A 20199-nucleotide genomic window follows, 5' to 3' on the forward strand; every position below is an offset into this window, starting at 1 on the left:
TGGGACAGTCAATTTACTTGGGTTTGCCAACATACAAATAACATACAAATAGATTGGGGAAAGTGCTATGAAGGAAAAGGAGTCAATAAAAGAGAATTAGCTGGGCACCTTAGCTTCCCAGAGGAAGGTGACATGTAAGTGGAGACCTGAAACGTGGGGAGTGGAGGAAAGAGGGTTCCAAACAGAGGAGGAGGGACCGTGTGCTGAGGGTTTCAAGGTGGGTAAAGAGGATGGTGCATTTGAGAGACTGAAAGACAGCTGTAGCTGGTGTTACTGGACCTCAGTGAGTGGACACATTTGACTGGGAATACTGCATGCAGGCTGAAGCCAGACTGTGGAAGGCCAGGCTGGGGGTGGTGGACATGTTAAAACATTTTCTGAGGCCAGATTATCTCTGGGTGTGTTTCTGTGTTCCCACATGAGGGCTGCCTGGAGAGAGAGGGAAGTAGGGAGGAAGGGTGAGGGTCTCTCTGAACATCTTGTGATTCCTGTCCCTATTTGCAGCTGGGCGATGGGACAGTTGTGGTGGATGAGCAGCAGGATAACAAGAAGCTGAAGGTGGGTGCCGTGTGGAGTCTGCCCAGTGGGGTTACTGCAGGGTTTCAGAGGACAACCACAGACCCAGGGCGCTGTGGCCCTGATGCTGGGGATACTGGGCTGGGCTCAGACCTGGGAAGCTCCTGGGAACGCTGCCAGGGTGAGCCAGGGAAGGAGCCAGAGGGACTGTCACCTCCAGGTGGCCTTGGAGGAGGTGCTAGCTTGGGAGCTAAGTCCAGAATGTCACTGCTCACTGTCTGTGTGAGCTTGGTCCTCAGATTCTGCATCAGTAGAATGACTGGACTAGATGAACCCAAGTCCCATTTTGTAGACCCAACACTCTATGATTGAGCTAAAAGCCTAATTACCTGCGGCTTTGGAATGCCCCAGAACTAAGAGAAACATACGAGGGGTGGGGCGGGGGGATATGAGGTTTCTGAAAAACTGTGTCTTAGCTGTCTTTGGCCTGTGGGCATTTGGGAAGAAGTGGGGACCTTAGAGAGAAGAGGCCAGGGTCTGCATGAAACCTCCCCCATCCTACGAAAATCCGTAGGCCTGTTGTGAAGTATTGTGTTACTATAGCCACTAGATGGCAGAAGAGTTCAGATCCAGAGGGTTGGTTGGTAGGGAGGGAGGGCCCAAGCAAGCAGTTTGTCTGACTTTGAATGTTCCCTTGTTAAGTCAGATGATGCTTCTATGTGTGTCGCTATCGTAATTTAAAAAAAAAAAAAAAATTCAACTAAGTTTAAAAATCAAATCAGCTTTATTCAACAATTCATGAATTGGCCAGCATCCCATCTAGCAAATAGAAAGGAGTTCCAGGTTGTTTCAGGCAAGGTCACCTTCCTTTGGGGGACAGCAGGGGTCTGTCGGGTAGATTACCTCACTAGTGTGCTAACCAGTTAATTCCAGACTGACTGGTTAAGAGTCCATTCCCAGGAGGGGCTGAAACTGCAGTTAGGTATTTTATGTTTCGGTTTGGTGATGTGGGCAGAGTACAAGTGACTCCATTTTGGACCTGTTGTCTCTTTTTTAGCACTGTGAATGAATGTGTGCCACATCCGTGTGTCTGCACATACAGATGTGTGTATGTGTGTGCCCGTGAAGGTCTCTTGAGCATGTGGGTAGAAAAGAAAGGGCTGGAATCAGAAGACCTGGGTGCTAGTCTTGACTCCTTCATTTACGACCTTGGATAAGCCACCCAGCCTTGTTGAGTTTTCATTTCTTTTTCTGTAGGCGAGGATCAAAGCCTTGCTTATGTCTGGGGGTGGGACAGTGATAAAGCACCATGATGCTCTTTGTGGACTGTAAGGGGCTGTGCCCATGCACCGTGGGGCTGTCTGTGAGGTGTATGGGTGAGAGTGTTTCTTTGAGGATGTACTTGCAGGGATGGACAAACCCTCGGTAATGTGGTATCCTTAATACACGTTGTCTGCTCCCTGTCAAAGAGCTTGGGGAATGACTTGGTATGTAGAATTAGCCAGTCATGGAAGAGTTGAGGGGAGGCTGAGAAAGAAAGCACTGTAACTGTCCTGTTGAGGTGAAGGAAGACGGGGTGCCAGGATAAGGCTCCTGTGCTTCTGGCCTGATCTTTATAGGAGGGAGGAGGGTTAGTGAGGCCCCCGTGTGGCTCCTCCCCCGGCTCGGGCAGAGGCCCGCTGAGGCCTGCGCCGCTCTCTCCTGCTTAGCTCGCGTCCGTGCTGACCCAAGGGAGCAGCTTGGCCTCTCTGCACAACAGTACCATCCGCAGCACCATCTACCAGCTCATTCTCCACAGCCTGGACACTCTGGGGGAAGGTAAGCAAGGTCTGCCCAGACCTGCGTGGTCTCCCTGTCCACTCCTTCCCTCCTGCAGCTGAACAAGAACTGGGACTTGCAAAACTGAGAGGCAGCAGGTGGAGTGAGGGTGGGAGTGGGAAGAGAGTTAGCAGAAGAGAGAGGGTGGTAGAGGCAGGCAGTCTGGGAAGACCCACCAGGAGAGGGCCCCGAGGAGCTAAGGTCCTTAGGTATCCACATCCCACTACCTCCCTGTCTCCGTGTCCCTCCTGTAAAATGAAAGGGTTCATCTGCAGTGAGTGAGGCCATGAGTGTCATGTGCCGTGCACTGGTCTATGTTGGGGCTGCCCTCCGTGACTTTCCTGCAGAGCCCACCCCCATGAGTCAGCCCCAGTGTCCCACAGAGTCTCCAGCAAGATAGTGTGGCCAGGGCTGCTTCTGGGGGCATCACCTGCGGGGCCCCAGAGCTGGAAGCTCTGGATGGTGCCTCCCTTTGCTCTGTATTCAGCTCCAGAGTCCTAGGAAGCCTGCTGACCCCTCCCCAAGCCAGGTATCCCAAAGGACACCCTGGGGGCCACCAGGACCACTTCTGGGAGTGGTGAGGTCCAAAGTGTAGTGGGAGCTGATGCCCAAGTTGACAAATGATGGAGGCAGCTGAGATCCTCACCACCCACTTTATGGAGACCTGCCTTCTGCCCCGCTTCCCCAGAGAGCTACCTCGCAACAGGCTTTGCAGGCCCCTAAAGGGCATCCTCAGGTACGCTTCTCTTCTCCTTGGGCACCTCTGTCTCTGGGACACTGCTGCAGAACTGGAGCGCCAGCATGAGGCCCATCAAGGAAAGGTTGGCCTTTGGGCGGAAGCCAGGGAGTTGGAGTGCAGCTGGGCAGGAGGCTGAGGACTGAGCCGAATATGACACCAGAGACTGATCCATGAGCCCCAGGGACAAATTTTAGGGACCTCAGTATTTCTCAGGCCCTGAAGCATCTTCTTCACATATGATACTGGGTTGTTGGTTGTTTAAAACAAGCATATGGTCAAAGACGAGGTGATCAAACCTTCCCTAGAAAATTCTCATGAGGAGCTTCCGCAGACATTGGGAGAGGCCACCCCCCTGTCAGCTCCAGAAAAACAGTATCCCTGGGGTTTCAAGAGTGGAGTCTGCAGCATTGGACAGCCTGTGGGTGATCAGTGCTGGGGGCGTATCTGGCCTGGGCACAGTTAAGGAAGCTGTATCCCTGGGTTAGGCCTGGCCCTCCTCGTGGAATCACTGACTCAGCAAAGTCTTAAAGATAAAGACCTTCTCCTGGATGGGACTGCAGGGCCCCCTGCCTGGGCCACTTCCATGAGCAGCAGCCATCTGCTGGCTTGTCCTAACAGGATTATGTGATGTCCAGGCCATGTCCAGGCCAGGCTGAGGTCAGAGGAGATTGATACTAAGGAGATGATCCGGCCGCACTGAGAGTTGAGAGGCCATGTGAGGAAACAAGCGCTGGGGGAGCCAGTGGCAATTATCCCCAGGAAGACAAGCACGCTTGGTACCCTGTGTGGGTGTGCGATGGGTATGGAATGGCCCTCCCAGGGAATGATTGCTTATGTGCCTGGGATGCAGTCCCGCTCAGAGAAGCTGGCCCTGATCCTGCACCCTGAGATTCCATCCAGGAAGGGCCGGGATCAGGCAGGGCTGGGATGAAGGCCTTTGTTCCCAACACTTTGCAGATACATGTTTGTGTTTCCGTATGCTCTTTCCAGATGGCTATCCAGATGTTTCCACCCTTTCCAAGCAATGAACTCTCTCCACAGAGCTGATCCATGGTCTGAACTCTTACCCTGGGTAGGGGCTTTACCTCTCCAGAATCCCATGCTGCTTCTGGTGATTTCATTCACACATGTGCGTGTGTATATGAGAGAGACAAAGAAAGAGACAGAGATAGAAAGGAACAGAGAGAGGCCCTTCAGCGGACCTGCTTTCCTCGGTGGCATGGGAAATGAGAGGTTAGGGCGTGTGATGAGGAAGGAGAAGGAAAGAGGGGAACTTGGTTTTCTTGCCAGCTCCTCTAGCCAACAGTCAGCAGGTATTCTCAGCACCAGGACTGGAACCAGGGGAGCCCTTCAGAAAGCTATGCGTTGTTCAACAGAAGACTGCAGTGCTTGATCAGTGCCAAGGGGGCACTGGAGCAGTCTGCGTGAGGTAGGCAGTGGAGTGCCCACCACCTGACATCTCAGTTCTGACGGGACCCGCTGAGCAGGCCCACCAGGACACTTCGAGGGACCACACTTGCCAGAGTGATGGCTCTGCAGGATGGAGCCTGTTGCCAGAGGCAGCTGCAGCTCAACCAGCCTGATTGTTTAGGAGACAGGTTGAGAGAAGGAAACTCCAGACCTGCTTTTGTGTCCTGCCCATCCTGGACCCAGGCAGAGTTTGATTCCCAAACCTTCACAGTTTGCCTGTATTATGGACTAGAGGATCTTCAGGGTCCCTTCTAACTCAAACCCTCTGGAATACTGGGCCTCAGCAGTGCAGAGTTGCTTCCTGGGTGGAACAGCTGCTCTCAACTACTATCGTCAACTCATCATTGTCGTCATAGCTAAAACTTATGTAGTATTTTCTAGGTGCCAGGCACTGGCTTAAGCACATTCATATATTAATTCATTTATTCCTTCAACAACTCTGTAAGTTTTTTTTTTTTTTTGGGCTGCATTGGGTCTTCCTTGCTACGCGTGGGCTTTCTCTAGTTGCGGTGAGCGGGGGCTACTCTTCATTGTGGTGCGCGGGCTTCTCATTGTGGTGGCTTCTCTTGTTGCGGAGCACGGGCTCTAGGCATGTGGGCTTCAGTAGTTGCAGCACACGGGCTCGGTAGTTGTGGCTCACGGGTTCTAGAGCGCAGCCTCAGTAGTTGTGGCACATGGGCTTAGTTGCTCCGCGGCATGTGGGATCTTCCCGGACCAGGGCTCGAACCCGTGTCCCCTGCATTGGCAGGCAGATTCTTAACCACTGTGCCACCAGAGAAGTCACTCCGTAAGATTTTGTAGGTGAAGAATCTGAGGTACAGAGGGTCACCCAGCTGGATCCAAAGCTAGCAAGTGGGCAGAACTAGGATTCAAACCGAGGCATCTAGCTCCAGAATCCATGCTAACTTAGCAATATTTAATTGCAGCAGTTAAAGTATTTATTTATTTTGTCTCATGGACTCCCACATCAGTGCTCTATCATATTACTGCCTTTTTAGAGAGGGGACACTAAGGCGTAGAGAGGGTACACAGGCTTCCCAAGGTCACCCAGCACTCACAGGGCAGAGCCAGCCTGGAACCCAGAATAGACCCCATGGCTCCACTTTGCTCTTACCCTTACGGACTGCACAGCTGTGAGGAGGACGCTCATGAGCTCCTGCACTTCAATCTCTGTGCCTCTCAGCTTGAAATTACACATGTACAGCACTTTGCATGTTGCCTGGAACAGTCATATTGAAAGAGAGTTGACTTCCCCATTTCTCTTTTCTGGAAATCAGGGCAGCACTATTCTGTGCACGATGCTCTGTGGACTGCCAGCAAGGCACAGAGTGTACACAGGGATCTGGAAGGAGACTCTGCTTGGGCTGCAGGTGTCTGGAGTCCAAAGGAGAGTGGCAGGGAACTTGGTGAGCAGCTATTTCCCCTTTCCCACTGGAGAGGGGAGGCTCATGAACATGGCCACCAGTAGTTCCCCTGGAGCCATAGCAAAGCTTCTAGTAAATTCATAGAAATTAAGCTGCAAAGGACCTTACAGACAATCTAGTCCAAGGATGGCAAAAATATCTCCCTGCCATTATTTCTTCATTCCCTGCCCATTGCAGATATCACCGATGAATCATGGTACTCTCCTACCAAGCTTGGACCAGAATTCTCAATTCAGCACTCAAGCAGCCGTCACTTGAGTTCATAAAGGAAATAAATCCTATTTGTTGCCCCCAAATAAAGTAAACCATGTCATTTTATCGGAAGTAGGCCTAGAGAGGGGAAGTGACTAGCCTAAGTGGCTAACCTAAGGTCATAGCCAGTTAGTGACAATGTAGGGAATTTAAGGCAGAAGTTTGGGAATTGGGCACCATGAACAAGCCTAGGAGGACCAGAGTCCAGATGTTGCAACTTCCAGGCCAGCCTCTTTCCACCTACTTCAGCTGCTCTTGACTGTCAGCTGACCAACCTAACTGAATGGTGTAGCAGGGATACTGTGGTCTTGGATAAGATGTGTTTCCTTTCTCATTCACAGCCCGGCCCTCCAAGGACAAGGAGGAGGAGAGCTTGAATCAGGAGGCCAAAGCCAAGCCTCAGGCCAAAGCAGAGAGCAAACCAGAAGGTGAGAGGATGGTGAGACCAGTGGGTTTTCTCCTGCCACCTTCCTCCCTCCTGTCAGCCAGGGACTGGGCGGCCTCCTGGTCTCTCTTAGCCAGTCAGCTGGAGTGATGAGCTGGTGCTCCCCTCCTCCCTGCTGCACTCCGGCCTCCTCCTTCCAGGGTGCTCCCCTCCTGGCGTGGCTGCAGCCCCGGAGGTGGCCCTGTACAGCTCCCTCCGTACTCTCCTCACATGGGGTAGGCAAGGCCTGGCAGGGGTTATTGAACTTCTATTTCTTTTTTGCTAAATCTTGTCCCAAATGAGATTCTATTGGACTCTATTTCTTCTTCCTGTCACTTCTACACAGTGCTGCTAGGGAATTGGTCTGAGACCAGTAACCCCAGTGAGAGAGGGCCATCGGGGGTCTGGTGATGAAAACATTCAGCATCCATGTGGCAGCTGGGACACGGTAGTGAGACAGCTACTGCCCAGTGGGCTCTGCACAGCACACCAGGCCTGCCTGATCCACCCAGCAGCTTCGGAGGGAGGGAGGTAGAGCAGCAGTCATTGTTCCCATTCTATAGACAAGGAAACTGAGGCTCAGAGAGGTCAAGTGACTTGCCCAAAGATATATAGCCAAGAAGTGAGAAAGCCTGTACCTAAACCTAGACCTCCAGACTTTCCAGTTCTCCCTCTCCTGCAGTCCTATTCCAAGACTCCCTAGCTGCTGCCTTTGAAATCATCAGGCTCCTCTCATGCAGTTGGTAGGGGGAAGGGTCAGGCGCTGAGAGCTGGGGCTTTGCCCTCTCTTTTAAGCTGTTCACAGTATCCTTGGCTACATTGCCAGGATGGAAATGTCTGAATACAGGGAGAGCAAGGAGAGCCACTTCCCAGCTGTCCTCTCATCTGCAGACATCTCTGTGGACAGGACAGTAACAATTCACATCACATCATTTTCCTTTTCCTGTTAACAAGAAATTCCCCAAACAAACCTTCTATGACCCTGAAGTGGACAAGTCCAGTAGCCCTGTAACCACTCACACCAGTCTCTGCCAGCTGCCCTCAGAACCTGGCACACTCTTCTGACCTATCCCATGTTTATCCTTTAAAGAGGAGGAGCCAGCCAAGCTCCCTGAGGTCACGGTCACACCAGCCCCTGCTCCAGACGTCAAGGGAGATCAGGAGGAAGATCCTGGCAGTCAGGTAGGCACAAGCCTCTTCCCAGGTGGTGGAATTTGAGAGGCCCAGGGAAGGATTTGCCAATCAAAAATCAGTCCTTCCTGAAGATTGGAAATGCTATTTGAGGTTCATTCCTCTGGTGTAAGCATTGCCCTTTCTTTGAAGATCAAACACCTCATGAGGCCAGTTAATTCACTAATACCTTAGTATGAGTAAGATAATATGTATGAGAATGTGTTGCCAACCTATGTCCAATCAGCTGTGGCAGGGAGAGGTGGCGTGCTTTGACTCCAGTGTGGGAGAAGGGAGCTACCGGTCAGGGGCTATTAGCAGTGACAGTTTTCAGAGAAGAGGGTGCAGGCTGGGCAGACACTCCTGTACCTATCAATTTAAATGACTTGTCATTTCCTCCAAGAAGCCTTCTCTTCTGATGAGGGTGGGGAAGGGAGGGCAGAAATTATTTCAGACTCAAGTCTTCTCACTCTTCATTTCCAACTGAAAGCACAGGCCTCATGGATATTAATATTTGACTTCTTCATTGAGTGCTCTGAACCCTGGTTACATATTAGAATAATTTGGGGGAGCTTTAAAAACTGCCCAGGGCGCACTTTCAACCAATTAAGTCAGGATATCTGGGTTGGGTCCTTGGGCATGAATGTTTTAAAATCCTCTAGGTGATTTTAATATGCAGCAGAGTTGAGAATCATTGGGCAGTGCTGGGGGTTGGCAGTGTCATGACATTTGTTATGGATGACGTACTCCATGAGTATACAGCCCAGGTCATTTGCTCAAGGGATTGGACCAGCACATTGTTATAGGTCATTTAGGAGCCAAATCTGAGGACCCTCAGAATCAATGGCTTTCAGAGTGAGTGGAGTCAGTCCATGGTTCCCACACATCGGTCTATAGATGCATTTATTGGAAGCACTTGTGAGCATATTAAAATAGATTCCTGGCTTCCAGTCCTAGAGATTATACTTCAGTTGGTTTGGGGGGACAAGGAAATCTGTATTTCTAGTAAGCTCTCAGGCTACCAGGTTTGGGAACCAAAGATCTCATTCGGCCCTGGCATTTGCAGAGCAGGGTAGCTTGGTGGTTAAGAGGCCAAGAGTTGGACTATCCATATTCCAATCCCAGCTTCATCACTTACAAACTGTGTGGACCATAAGCAAGTTATTTAACTACTCTGTACCCTAGTTTCTTCATCTGTCAGATGGATTTAGTTCTGCCTATATCATAAATTAATTGACTCATGAAACATACTAAGTGCTAGTTGTTATGACTATTATTATACCACTTAGCATGATGCCTGGCACATAAATACCCTCAGAAAATAGGTATCCTCCTCGTCATCATCATTTTACACATATAAGGTAATAGAGCAGTTGAGGAGTTTTAATGGACTCAGCAATGTGATGTAACCACCAAAAGGTACCATGTCATTTTAGGCAACATTAATGGAAGCACAGTATCTAAAATAAGGGGGGTGATAACCCTGTTTGACTCTGTGAAGTGTTCTGTGTTGTTTTAGAAGCCTTCTCATGGGATATAAGCTAACTAGAATGAGTTCACCAAGAAGGAGAGGAGGCTTTAGGCCATAGTATGGGGGAACCATAGAAGGATCTGGGAATCTTTAACCCAGGGAAGAGAGCTGTCTCATGGAAGAGTGTTATGTATGGCTCCCAAGAGTAAACCTATACACAGGAGGTAGAACTTTGGTATAAATATGACTTCAAACCAATCAGAGTTGTCAAGATGACAGAAGCTGCTTTAGGTGGTGAGTTCTCCATCCCTAGAAATGATCAAATAAAGACCAGACCACCACTGGGTAGGAGTGTTGTGAAGGGAATTTTGCTGAATGATCGCACTAGTTTCTTCCTCATACTCAAGCTTTTAGATACATTCTGAGAACAACAACAACAAATGTGGGGAAAAACTGTGGGGAGGAACAAGCAGGGCAGTTATTTCCCATTAATCTGTTGGCTTTGGATTGCAGGGAGATGTGGCTGAAGCTGAGAGCACAGGTGAAAGGACAGATAATGAGGTTAAAACTCCTGGTGAAGGTGAAAATGGAGAGCAAAGTGGAGGTGAAGCTCAACCAGAAGGTGAAGGTGAAGAAAAAGGAGAGAATGAAAGTGAAGGTGACATCCAGGCAGAAAGGAAAGGAGAGAATGAAAGTGAAGGTGACATCCTGGCAGAAAGGAAAGGAGATGATGAAGGTGAAGGTGAAATCCAAGCAGGAGAAGATGGTGAAATGAAAGGTGATGAAGGTGACCTCCAGGCAGAAAGGAAAGGAGATGATGAAGGTGAAGGTGAAATCCAAGTAGGAGAAGATGGTGAAATGAAAGGTGATGAAGGTGACCTCCAGGCAGAAAGGAAAGGAGATGATGAAGGTGAAGGTGAAATCCAAGCAGGAGAAGATGGTGAAATGAAAGGTGATGAAGGTGAAACTGGAGAGCAGGAATTGAACGCTGAAAATCAAGATGAAGCCAAAGAAGATGAGAAAGGTATAGATGGTGAAGAGGAAGGTGATGGAGGTGAGAGTGAAGACGAGGAGGATGAGGAGGATGAGGAGGAGGAGGGAGAGGAGGAGGAGGAGGAGGAGGAGCAGGAGGAGGAGGAGGAGGAGGAGGAGCCTTTGTCCCTGGAATGGCCTGAGACCAGGCAGAAGCAAGCCATTTACCTCTTTCTTCTGCCCATTGTGTTCCCACTGTGGCTGACGGTGCCCGACGTTCGGAGGCTGGTGAGTTTGCCCAGCTGTCCCCAAGCTATCTGTCCCCAGGGAGGCTGTGGGGTCTCTCGGCACTCCCCCTCAAGAGGACGGAAGGGACAGGACAAACCAGCTTGACAGGGCTCAACTACAGAGAGGATCTGGGATGGAATCTGCAGCTCTAGTGGGGACCATGCACCTAAGGGGACACACTGATGGGCTTGGGAGGCCTCAGAATGTGCTTGTTTCCATCACTATAAGCAACGTGAACTAGCCCCTCCTCGAATTCTCAATTTCTTGATTTTAATATGGGAATGATGCCACTGCACACCCTCCACATTGCACAGGGATATTGTGAAACCCCAGGGTGATAAGTGCTGTTTCTACCCAGTATTCCTGTTTATAAGGAAAGGTCTGACTAACATACCCCACCCAAAGGGGAACCATGTTCTGTCTCTGGGTCCAGAGAGGGGTGGGGTGGGGAGAGGTTGCTGAAGCCAAACCAGGTACCTAGATTGGTCTGGTTCCAGGGCAAGCAGGTAGCTCTCTTCAGTTTGGCAACTGCTGAACCCCCTCCTGTGTGGACTCCCCTATGGGCCACCAACCCCATCCTTCTCAAGGTCCTCACTGGAGACAGAGATGGAAGGTCAAACTTCTCCACATCCTCTCCATGACTCCTCCAGCAGATCTCTTCACTGATACTGGGGCTCCCTCAGAAGGGCCAGAGACCTTTAGCCTCTGCAACTTATTTCTCTTCCTTTTCAAACAGGAGGCTAGGAAATTTTTTGTTATCACCTTCCTGGGATCCATCATGTGGATAGCCATGTTCTCATACCTCATGGTGTGGTGGGCTCACCAGGTGAGTGTACGGCAGGAACTAAATCCTGCATTAGCAGGTCAAGAGGACTTTTTCTATTCAGGGTGAATTTCTGGTACTCAGGGAATAGCGAGGACCAAGTGAATTTGTAGTTTATACATTGTAAAGGCTAAAAAGTAGACTTTATATTCCAGGGAATGCAGTGCTTTTCAGGTGTGGCTCTTCTGTCTTGTAGCGTGACAGAAGGCCCTTCACAACCTGATCTAGTTGACCATTCCTTCTTAGCATTATCCCCTGCTTCCTCTGTTCTGTATCCCACACTTCTCTCCACCTGGTGACATCATACACACTGTGAGAGCAAGCTCAGTTTTGCCTCCGTTCTGGCGTTTAATCAGTCTTCTGAGTGCTTAATGGCTTTGCTGTTCTACCTAGAATATTGCACTTAAGCACAGAGCTGTATTATTATTATTATTTTAAATATTTATTTGGCTGCATGGGCCTTAGTTGCAGCACGCGGGATCTTTCGTTGCGGCACGCAGGCTCTCTAGTTGTGGCGCAGGGGCTTAGTTGCCCCGTGGCAAGTGGGATCTTAGGTCCCCGACCAGGGATTGAACCCACATCCCCTGCATTGGAAGGTGGATCCTTAACCACTGGACCAGCAGGGAAGTCCCTGTTTTATTATTTACATGCTTTTCTCTTTCAAGCTGAGAGTAGGGTCAGTGTTGTACTGCTCATACTTCTACCTCCAGCCTCTAAAAAGTTCCTGGCACACAGCAGGTGTCCGTGGTTCTGGAAATGGAAACTTGACACCAAGAGGCCTTTGGAGGAGCAGTTCTTTTGGGAAGGTAGAGGTGTTGTAGTTGGAATGACAGTAAGTGGTATCATAGGTGGACTTTTACTCCAGTTTAGAAAAGAGCAGCATCATTCCCTGAAGCTTTGAGCAGGGGTCCTGTTCTTTCTCTCCATGGCCCATCTCCCCAGCTGTTAGTTCTGCTGTGACCCTACCTCACTCAGGCCAAGGGAATGTGAACTCTGTGGAAGGTGTTGGTTTTGCACAAAGTAGTATGTGGTTGGTGCTTTGAAGAGCCTCAGATTTTTCACTTGGTTTCTCATTACTGTTACTATTTACCAGGTTGGTGAAACAATAGGGATTTCTGAAGAGATTATGGGCTTGACAATCCTAGCAGCAGGCACATCAATTCCTGACCTCATCACCAGTGTGATTGTCGCTCGGAAAGGCCTGGGAGACATGGCCGTGTCAAGCTCTGTGGGCAGTAACATATTTGATATCACCGTGGGGTGAGTGGCAAAGTTGCTTTCTAGGGCATGATATGTATGACTGGCAAACACTGTGTTGGCTCTGTCTGCTGGTTTTTTGCTCCATTCATTATACATGGGATAAAAGGGCATTTATGTTTTTAGCTTCTGCAAGGCAACAAAGTATCCTCCCTTCATTCATCACAGCCAGATAGGATAATAGAACTAAAATGCTGCCTGAAATGTAACTGACTAGAATTTATAGACGAATTGAAAAATGAAGTCCATTAAATTCCATTACCAAATACAAACGCTCTGCTCACTGACCCCCAAGGTGGAGGAGGTGGGGTTGGAAGAAGCAGTGACTCAGTCTTACTTCCTGACATTCTTGCTTCTTTGCATTTGGACTCCTGCTGGCTCAGAGGTTCTAAAACCATTTTGTATAAACAAACAAATGCTGCTTACTTCTGTATGGGTTTGCTTACCCCGCTCCTCCCAACTTTGTCAGAGCAGAGTGTCCGCGCTATTTTCATTTCCCCAATCATGTTCTGGATTTGGGTGGTGGCTTTGGTTTCCTTAATTTGTATATGTGTGTGTTTGCAGGGTGGGGCAGGTAAGAGGGCATAGGAGAGCCCTGATCACTAACGAATGTAAGGAAATGTTATCCTGAGCTAGGCCTTATCCTGATTTAGAGAGTCACACATCTACCAATTTAGGTTAGTCATACAGAAGTCATGAAGTATGACGAAAACAAACTCAGACCCAGAAAACCTGTTTTAGTCTTAGGCTCTCCCAGTTATCAGCTGTGAGTACTTGGGCACATAATTCCCTGAACCTTAGTTTTCTCACCTTTAAAATGAATGTTTTCTGCTCTGTTTCACAGGTTTGTGTAAAAATGAGTGCTTTGTAAATTGTAAAATACTGTTAAGTATATGGCATGATTATAAACATTAAGAATATTCACACTGTTTCTTCCATCTTGCAGCCTGCCCCTTCCTTGGATGCTTTTCTCTTTTATCAATGGATTACAGCCTGTTCCTGTCAGTAGCAATGGCTTGTTTTGTGCCATTGTTTTGCTTTTTCTCATGCTCCTGTTTGTGATCTCTTCAATTGCATTATGCAAATGGAGAATGAACAAGATCCTGGGCTTTACCATGTTCCTCCTGTACTTTGTATTCCTGATAATCAGTGTGATGTTAGAAGATCGAATCATATCCTGTCCTGTGTCTGTCTAAGTCAGTCACTGTTGCTCAAAATGGACACGGATCAGAAAACCATGCCAGAAGTTACTGTACCACTTGTTACATTAAAGAATGAACATGATCCAGGAGAGTGAACTGAGTGGGCAGGAGCCTCTGATGTGGATGTGATTGGGACTGAAGTTTATCTTTGGAAAACACCTGCAGCTCACTGTGGATTAGGACTCTTTGGAGGGGTGGAGCTCCTACCACCCCTGATGCAGACAGCTAACACATGGAGGCCAGCAGAAGGACCCAAGTCAGAGGAGTTTCTAAAATGAGATATTTGGGAGTGAGGGTTGGGACAGGTACCTTAGCAGTCAGATAAGCTCCCATGTTCACAGTTCCCTGATTATTCCTGAAGGGCTGCTGATGCAAAAGATGCAGGTGTGGTCTCCATCTCACCCTCCTGGCTCCTGGCCCCTGCCCCCAGCACATGCTGCAGTTTACTGTCTCCTCTTTTTCTGTTCAAAACAGGTGGTTCTATCAGATTTGTATTCATTACAGGTTCAGTTACTGGTGAGTTTAAAGGAGCAGAGTCTATAGGAAAAAAAGTATAACAAGAATCAATTATCATTACACACTGTAGTCCAGTAAAATGTGTACCAATATTTTATAGCTTAAAAAGGAGCACTACATTTGCTCTCGTTGCATTTCTGAAAAGTCATATTAAAATAAGCAGCTCAAGAAATTAAAATTTATAATTTGCCCTTCAATTGGAAGATGTGGGTATTAGGGAAGGAGAACTACTCTGAGGGCTATTTAAAAACATATATTTATTAGGAAATCCAAGTTAGTGTTGTCTCCATCAGGTGGGTCACCTTGAGGGATTAGACATTCTAACAAAGCTGTCCTGGCTCTGTGCCCCTCCCCTCTTATATTCTCACCCAACAGTGACAGCTGCACTAGTGAGTGAGAAACAAAGTAATTTTTAAAAAGAGTCTAAAGTCAGTAGAGCCAAATCTGGTTTACAAAGTAAGAGATCCAGTGGGGCAATGCTATTTTTGTATGTCATCCTAGATAGGATTATAAAACAAGAAGATTGATTTCTTGTGTGGCTTACAAGTGGATATTAAGGCGATTACAAAGGAGAAATTCCAAAAATGCTTAAACAATGACAAGATGGTAAGGAAAAGAGTATTACTACTTCCACGGTAGCTGATGTAAAGGAAACCTGTGTGTTTTTTTAAAAATTATTTAATTAATTTATTTTTGGCTGCGTTAGGTCTTCGTTGCTGCATGCGGGCTTGCTCTAGTTGTGGTGAGTGGGAGCTACTCTTTGTTGCGGTGCGCGGGCTTCTCATTGCGGTGGCTTCTCCTGTTGAGGAGCACGGGCTCTAGGCGCGCGGGCTTCAGTAGTTGTGGAATGTGGGCTCTAGAGCGCAGGCTCAGTAGTTGTGGCCCACAGGCTTAGTTGTTCCGCGGCATGTTGGATCTTCCCAGACCAGGGCTCGAACCCATGTGCCCAGTATTGGCAGGTGGATTCTTAACCACTGTGCCACTAGGGAAACCCGACACCTGTGTTTTTAAAAATTGTGTGGTTAAACATTTCAGGTGGAAGTTGAAGTGCTTGTATATTAAATACCACTGCTTGCTGCTTTTACTGGCATCAGGTTAAGGGGCACATTAAAAATGAAAGTGTGGTGGTTACAAAGCAAAAGGAGCTGAGGTGAATGTAGTTTAGGATGGTAAATATCGCTTTAATTAGAAACATGAGAGAGGATTCACTGAAGACTAGAAGATAGCAGGACAAGTGTGATGTGGGAAAAAAACCAAACATTTTGGTGTTGAAAGGCTGTGTTCAAAGTACTTCAGTCCATAATCCATCTTTTAAGACGGGCTGGTTAATTTAATTCATGGCCTCACTCCAGGACTCACATTCTTTGGAAATGACTTTCACTAAATTTCAATAAATTGTGAGTCCCAATGATATTTTACAAAAATGGACGTGTTCATCCATATCTTTAGGTCATTTAGTCAGAATGTTCGAGAGAAGACTGATGAAGAATATGGGATCACGTTCACATTCCATATTCTTAAATTAGTTATCCTCATTCCTGATGCTGCCGCACTGCCTGGTCTCCATATGCCACGGCCTAAGAACAGGAGGAGAGAGCAGTGCCTATGAAAGGGAGATCCCAATACCAACACTCTGGGCACCAATCTGGTATCTGCCACCAACCTCAGCTGGTCTCGAGGATGTCACCTCCTCACTGACAGCCTGGGAGCTGGTGCTCTTCCCCAGAATGACTTATGAGGAGTGATGGACGGTGAAACATCCTGTAAAGGTAAAGTGCTAGGCTGCCATTTGATGATTAAAATCGACTCTAATGGTTGAATATCATTTTTCTGATCCGTTTGCTAAATTTCTGGCATTCCTCTTTGCCTAGAAAGGAAATTCTGACTTCACACTATGTAGAAAAGAGTCAAAAACAAAAATGAAGGCTGGGTCTTGATGGATGAGCAGCTGGTGGGGAGAAAGGAGAGTTCAGGGAGATGGAAAACTTATGTAACTTCTAAAAGATCAATTTGTTATGCTTGAAATAAAAAATTTTGCAATCCATTATAAATTACAATTTATTAAAATTGTGCTTTTTTTTTTTTTCTGTACGCGGGCCTCTCACTGTTGTGGCCTCTCCCGTTGCGGAGCACAGGCTCCAGACGCGCAGGCTCAGCGGCCATGGCTCACGGGCCCAGCCGCTTCGCGGCATGTGGGATCTTCCTGGACCAGGGCACGAACCCGTGTCCCCTGCATCGGCAGGTGGACTCTCAACCACTGTGCCACCAGGGAAGCCCAAAATTGTGCTGTTTTAGAGGTAAAGTACCATCTTAAAATGTCAAGATAATGGTTAGCTGGTCCTCTCATTTGATGGGCAAGATGTTTTGTGTAGCTAGTTACATGGGACAAATTCTAGGTCTTTCATTCAGCAAGAAAGTCAGAACTGTCCTACGTGAGTGTCTAAATTGGAAGGAAGTGGCTGCACAGATGATTTCTCCTTCATTCCCCTTGAGGCTGCATTTCCTTGAAGGCCCTGGTGATAGGTTTGGGCCAAATTTATAAAAATGTAAAACTCTTCCTAATTTAATGGGTTAAGATTCTGTGTAGTACCAGAAAAAAAAGGATGTATTCCAAATTTTAAAAAATTAGTATATGTTTAAATGGTTACTGTACATTATGAACATTATATTGTACTCATCAACAGATCTGAAAATGCTTCTATCAAATTATAGGCTTGGCCTTTTGTGATACTCTGAAAGTATGATAAAAATTCTATATCCTAATAAGCATTTAAAGATAAGTACCAAAAGGGGCAAGAATTGGAATTTAATATTTAAGACACAGCCTGGTAGATACATTTGAAGAACTGGTTGGCCTAATGGGCCACAGAATATCCTTGGTTCTGGCCCCCTTCTTTGTGGGAGGGTCCCCCTGCGGGTGCAGCTTGCAGTGTATTTTGGGCCTGGTTACTATGAAAGGTACAAAGAGAGGGCCAATGATCAGGGTTGTCCATCCCTGTGGGGTCACTAGAACCAGGCAGGACACCCTGGTCTAAGGCTGCCCATACAACCAAAGCATACTTCTGGTCCTCAGGCCCTTAACTGTGATGAGCTGGCAAATCTGAAGAATTTCATTTACAGAAAATTCCATCAGTTGCTCCAATGGTTTTATCACAGTACTGTGTTTGAAGAGAAAATCTTTAAATACAAAAGGAAGGAGCCATCCAAATGAACAGCAACTGTGGAAAGGCTGCAGTAACTTTATCAGAAGAGTCTGTTATCTTACACAGACTTTTTGAATCAGAGACAGAAATTCCTATATTAATTTGTCCAATACTAATTTTGTAAACAAAAATAATTAAGCCAGCAAATGTACTTACTTTGGGGTCAGAGAAAGAGGGCAGTATGAAGGGATAATAAGAAGATACCAAGTACTGAGAGTATTAAGGTAAACTGGTATGCAGCTACCAGAGAATTCAATTCTGAAATAAAACTTTGTCTTGTATCCAAACAGGAAGGGCAGAGCATGCTAAGACTAGCACAAAGGCAGACCAAGGACCCTCTCAAAGAGGCAGCGTACTCTTTCCCTTGCTGCTCTGAGATAAACTGCCTAATAGCAGCTTTCAAGTTCTAGTGGGAGAAACAAAAATAAAGCTGGGCAATCGCACATTACCATACAAATGGTTATTTTCTTACCATATACTTACAAAATATGTAGAAGTACAGCATAACTTTTATATGCAGCAGGCTAACACTTGCTAGCTGCACTAAAGTATCATAGTAATTACCAGCATGAAATAAAATAAAATAAGCATATCACCTAAAATGTTGAACCAACATTTTCAGGGGCTATTTTCTCTACAAAGAAAAATGGAAAGCCATTTTAAGAAAACGTTAAAATAAAATAAGCTAATGGCTTTAGGGTTTTAAAACAAAAAACCTCCCCGCAAAATTAGAAAAAAAAAAAAAAGAAGACAAAAATCAGAATATGACCAGACTGCATAACTCCCTAACAGGAGGAAAAAACTGAATATTGAAATATGATATAAAATACAAATGTATGACATTCAAAACACAATGGGAGGAAGTAGTAAACAAGTTGTACCAGGACATGGCATGATTTATTTTCAACTAGTAAACAGATAAACAAAACTAAGAGTAAGAAAATAAAAGACAGATAATGTAGCAAAAGGGTATTTCTCTCTAACATGATTGGCCATGATTCTCTAAAATGTATGGTCAACAGAGATAAAATTGAAGAAAAGTTTGTATGGAGTTATTTCAAAGGATGATCTACATTTTAATTTTCTTTTGATCAAGGTTTACCACTCTCTATTCATGTTTTAGGTTTTATTTTTAAAGAGTAGATTTGTGCAAATAATATTCCCTGGGGATTGAAAATAGGGGAAATAAAACCCAGTCAAAAGTAGAAACAAAACTTCGTGTCAGGGGAAGGAGATAAAAATTACATTCACTTTTCCAAATGAGTCTGAACCATAAAGAATGGGCTTTACCTTACTTTTTTTGGTCAGATATTTGAAATCAATAAACTGTTATTCATATACATTGCTTGTGTTAAAGAAAAGATAATCAATAGTGAAAGCTGTTCTTATACAAACAATAACAAAAAACCAGAATAGAACCCCAGAATTCTGTTTGGAGGGATGTTTGTCACTAATGCCAAAAGCCTCATCTATCAAATGTTTCTCTCCTTTGACAACTTTGAAATGACTGTGACTTAGAGAACGTAAGACTGAATTAGAATGTGAAGCGTGGACCTGAATAGGAAGGAAGGATAAGACAAGAGTGGTATTTACAAAACAGAGGCAGATACATGTGCACAGCACCAGACTTTTCAAGTAAGCAAGTTCAGCGCCAAACTAACTGAACTAAAATTTTACATTTTTAAACTTTCCCCATTATTTCCCAGAGTAGAAAGCTGTGAAATGTTTTAGCTTGGTGCTATTCACTAGTGGGATGAACTCAAAAGTGTTTTTTCTACAGCTGAACTGGTTCTTAGTCTCAGGACTTTAAGGTATCTCCAGTCCAAAGTGTCCTGAACTCTGCCGGCTTCTACACATCTAATTTAGGACCTTTCATTTTTTCCTTCTTTGAAATTGGCTAGAGAATTCCTTCATTATGACAATGTGTGCAAACACACACATGAACACACTGAAAATCTATAAATAATTCTAACGGCCAAAGGATACTTTTTTATCAGAATTACCCAAAGAAAGTGATATTAGAAATAATGCGACTACAAATATTTTTTAAGATTCTATTTAATACCCATGGTACTTAAACATTCAGTTTACTGTCTATTTCTGGATATTGCTGGATTTTAGATTCCATAAACCAGATTCTGAAGGCTTATTGAAAAAGCCAGGTTCCTCAATATGGGAAATTCTATCTGGCTGTACTTTTAGAGAGTTATTATTTTTCTACTTTTGAAAAAATATTTTGAATATTTATATATAATATATATATATATATAATATTAACAGAATACTCCAATAGGTCATATTCCAGATAAACATACTACAATTTGCATCATATCCAATATTTTAGATATTAAAATAAAGGTAGAATTTGGGATAAACTGTCTGACATATTTCCTAACATAAGTGTTCATGTAGAATATTAAAATTTAAATTGATATTTGGCTCTATAAGCTATTTTCCCTGTGTATTGTATGTATCTATTAGCAATAGAGACAATTTTGGAATCATGGTATATTGAACCTGATTTTACAGAAGCAGATTTGGAACCTCTCTGGCTGTCCTTCCACAAGGCTCAGTGAGTCAGTCTGGGCAATGCACACCCTTGCCATGACTCACCCACTGCAGTCAGGCACAGGAGTACTAATATGCGATCCTAG

At 45.9% G+C, this 20199-nt stretch overlaps 1 protein-coding gene across 6 annotated transcripts in view; it reads left to right on the forward strand.

The window, feature by feature from the left end:
* SLC24A1 (solute carrier family 24 member 1) overlaps positions 1-19276 on the forward strand; it is a 33638-nt gene extending 14362 nt beyond the window's left edge. Inside the window, exons 2-10 of one of the 6 annotated variants that reach the window (XM_065871654.1) lie at positions 505-558; positions 2226-2334; positions 6561-6647; positions 7734-7825; positions 9798-10026; positions 10195-10544; positions 11281-11370; positions 12461-12627; positions 13571-13820. In XM_065871654.1, coding sequence (XP_065727726.1) covers positions 505-558; positions 2226-2334; positions 6561-6647; positions 7734-7825; positions 9798-10026; positions 10195-10544; positions 11281-11370; positions 12461-12627; positions 13571-13820 — 1428 coding nt within the window. Of the gene's footprint in view, positions 1-504; positions 559-2225; positions 2335-6560; positions 6648-7733; positions 7826-9797; positions 10063-10149; positions 10545-11280; positions 11371-12460; positions 12628-13570; positions 13879-19251 lie in introns of those variants that run through there. The other 5 variants (XM_065871659.1, XM_065871656.1, XM_065871655.1 and 2 more) reach the window with 5 other exon arrangements.
* Positions 19277-20199: the final 923 nt, after the last annotated feature.

The sequence above is a fragment of the Phocoena phocoena genome, chromosome 2 (genome assembly GCF_963924675.1).
Source record: "Phocoena phocoena chromosome 2, mPhoPho1.1, whole genome shotgun sequence".
In the NCBI taxonomy this organism is placed as follows: Eukaryota; Metazoa; Chordata; class Mammalia; order Artiodactyla; family Phocoenidae; genus Phocoena; species Phocoena phocoena.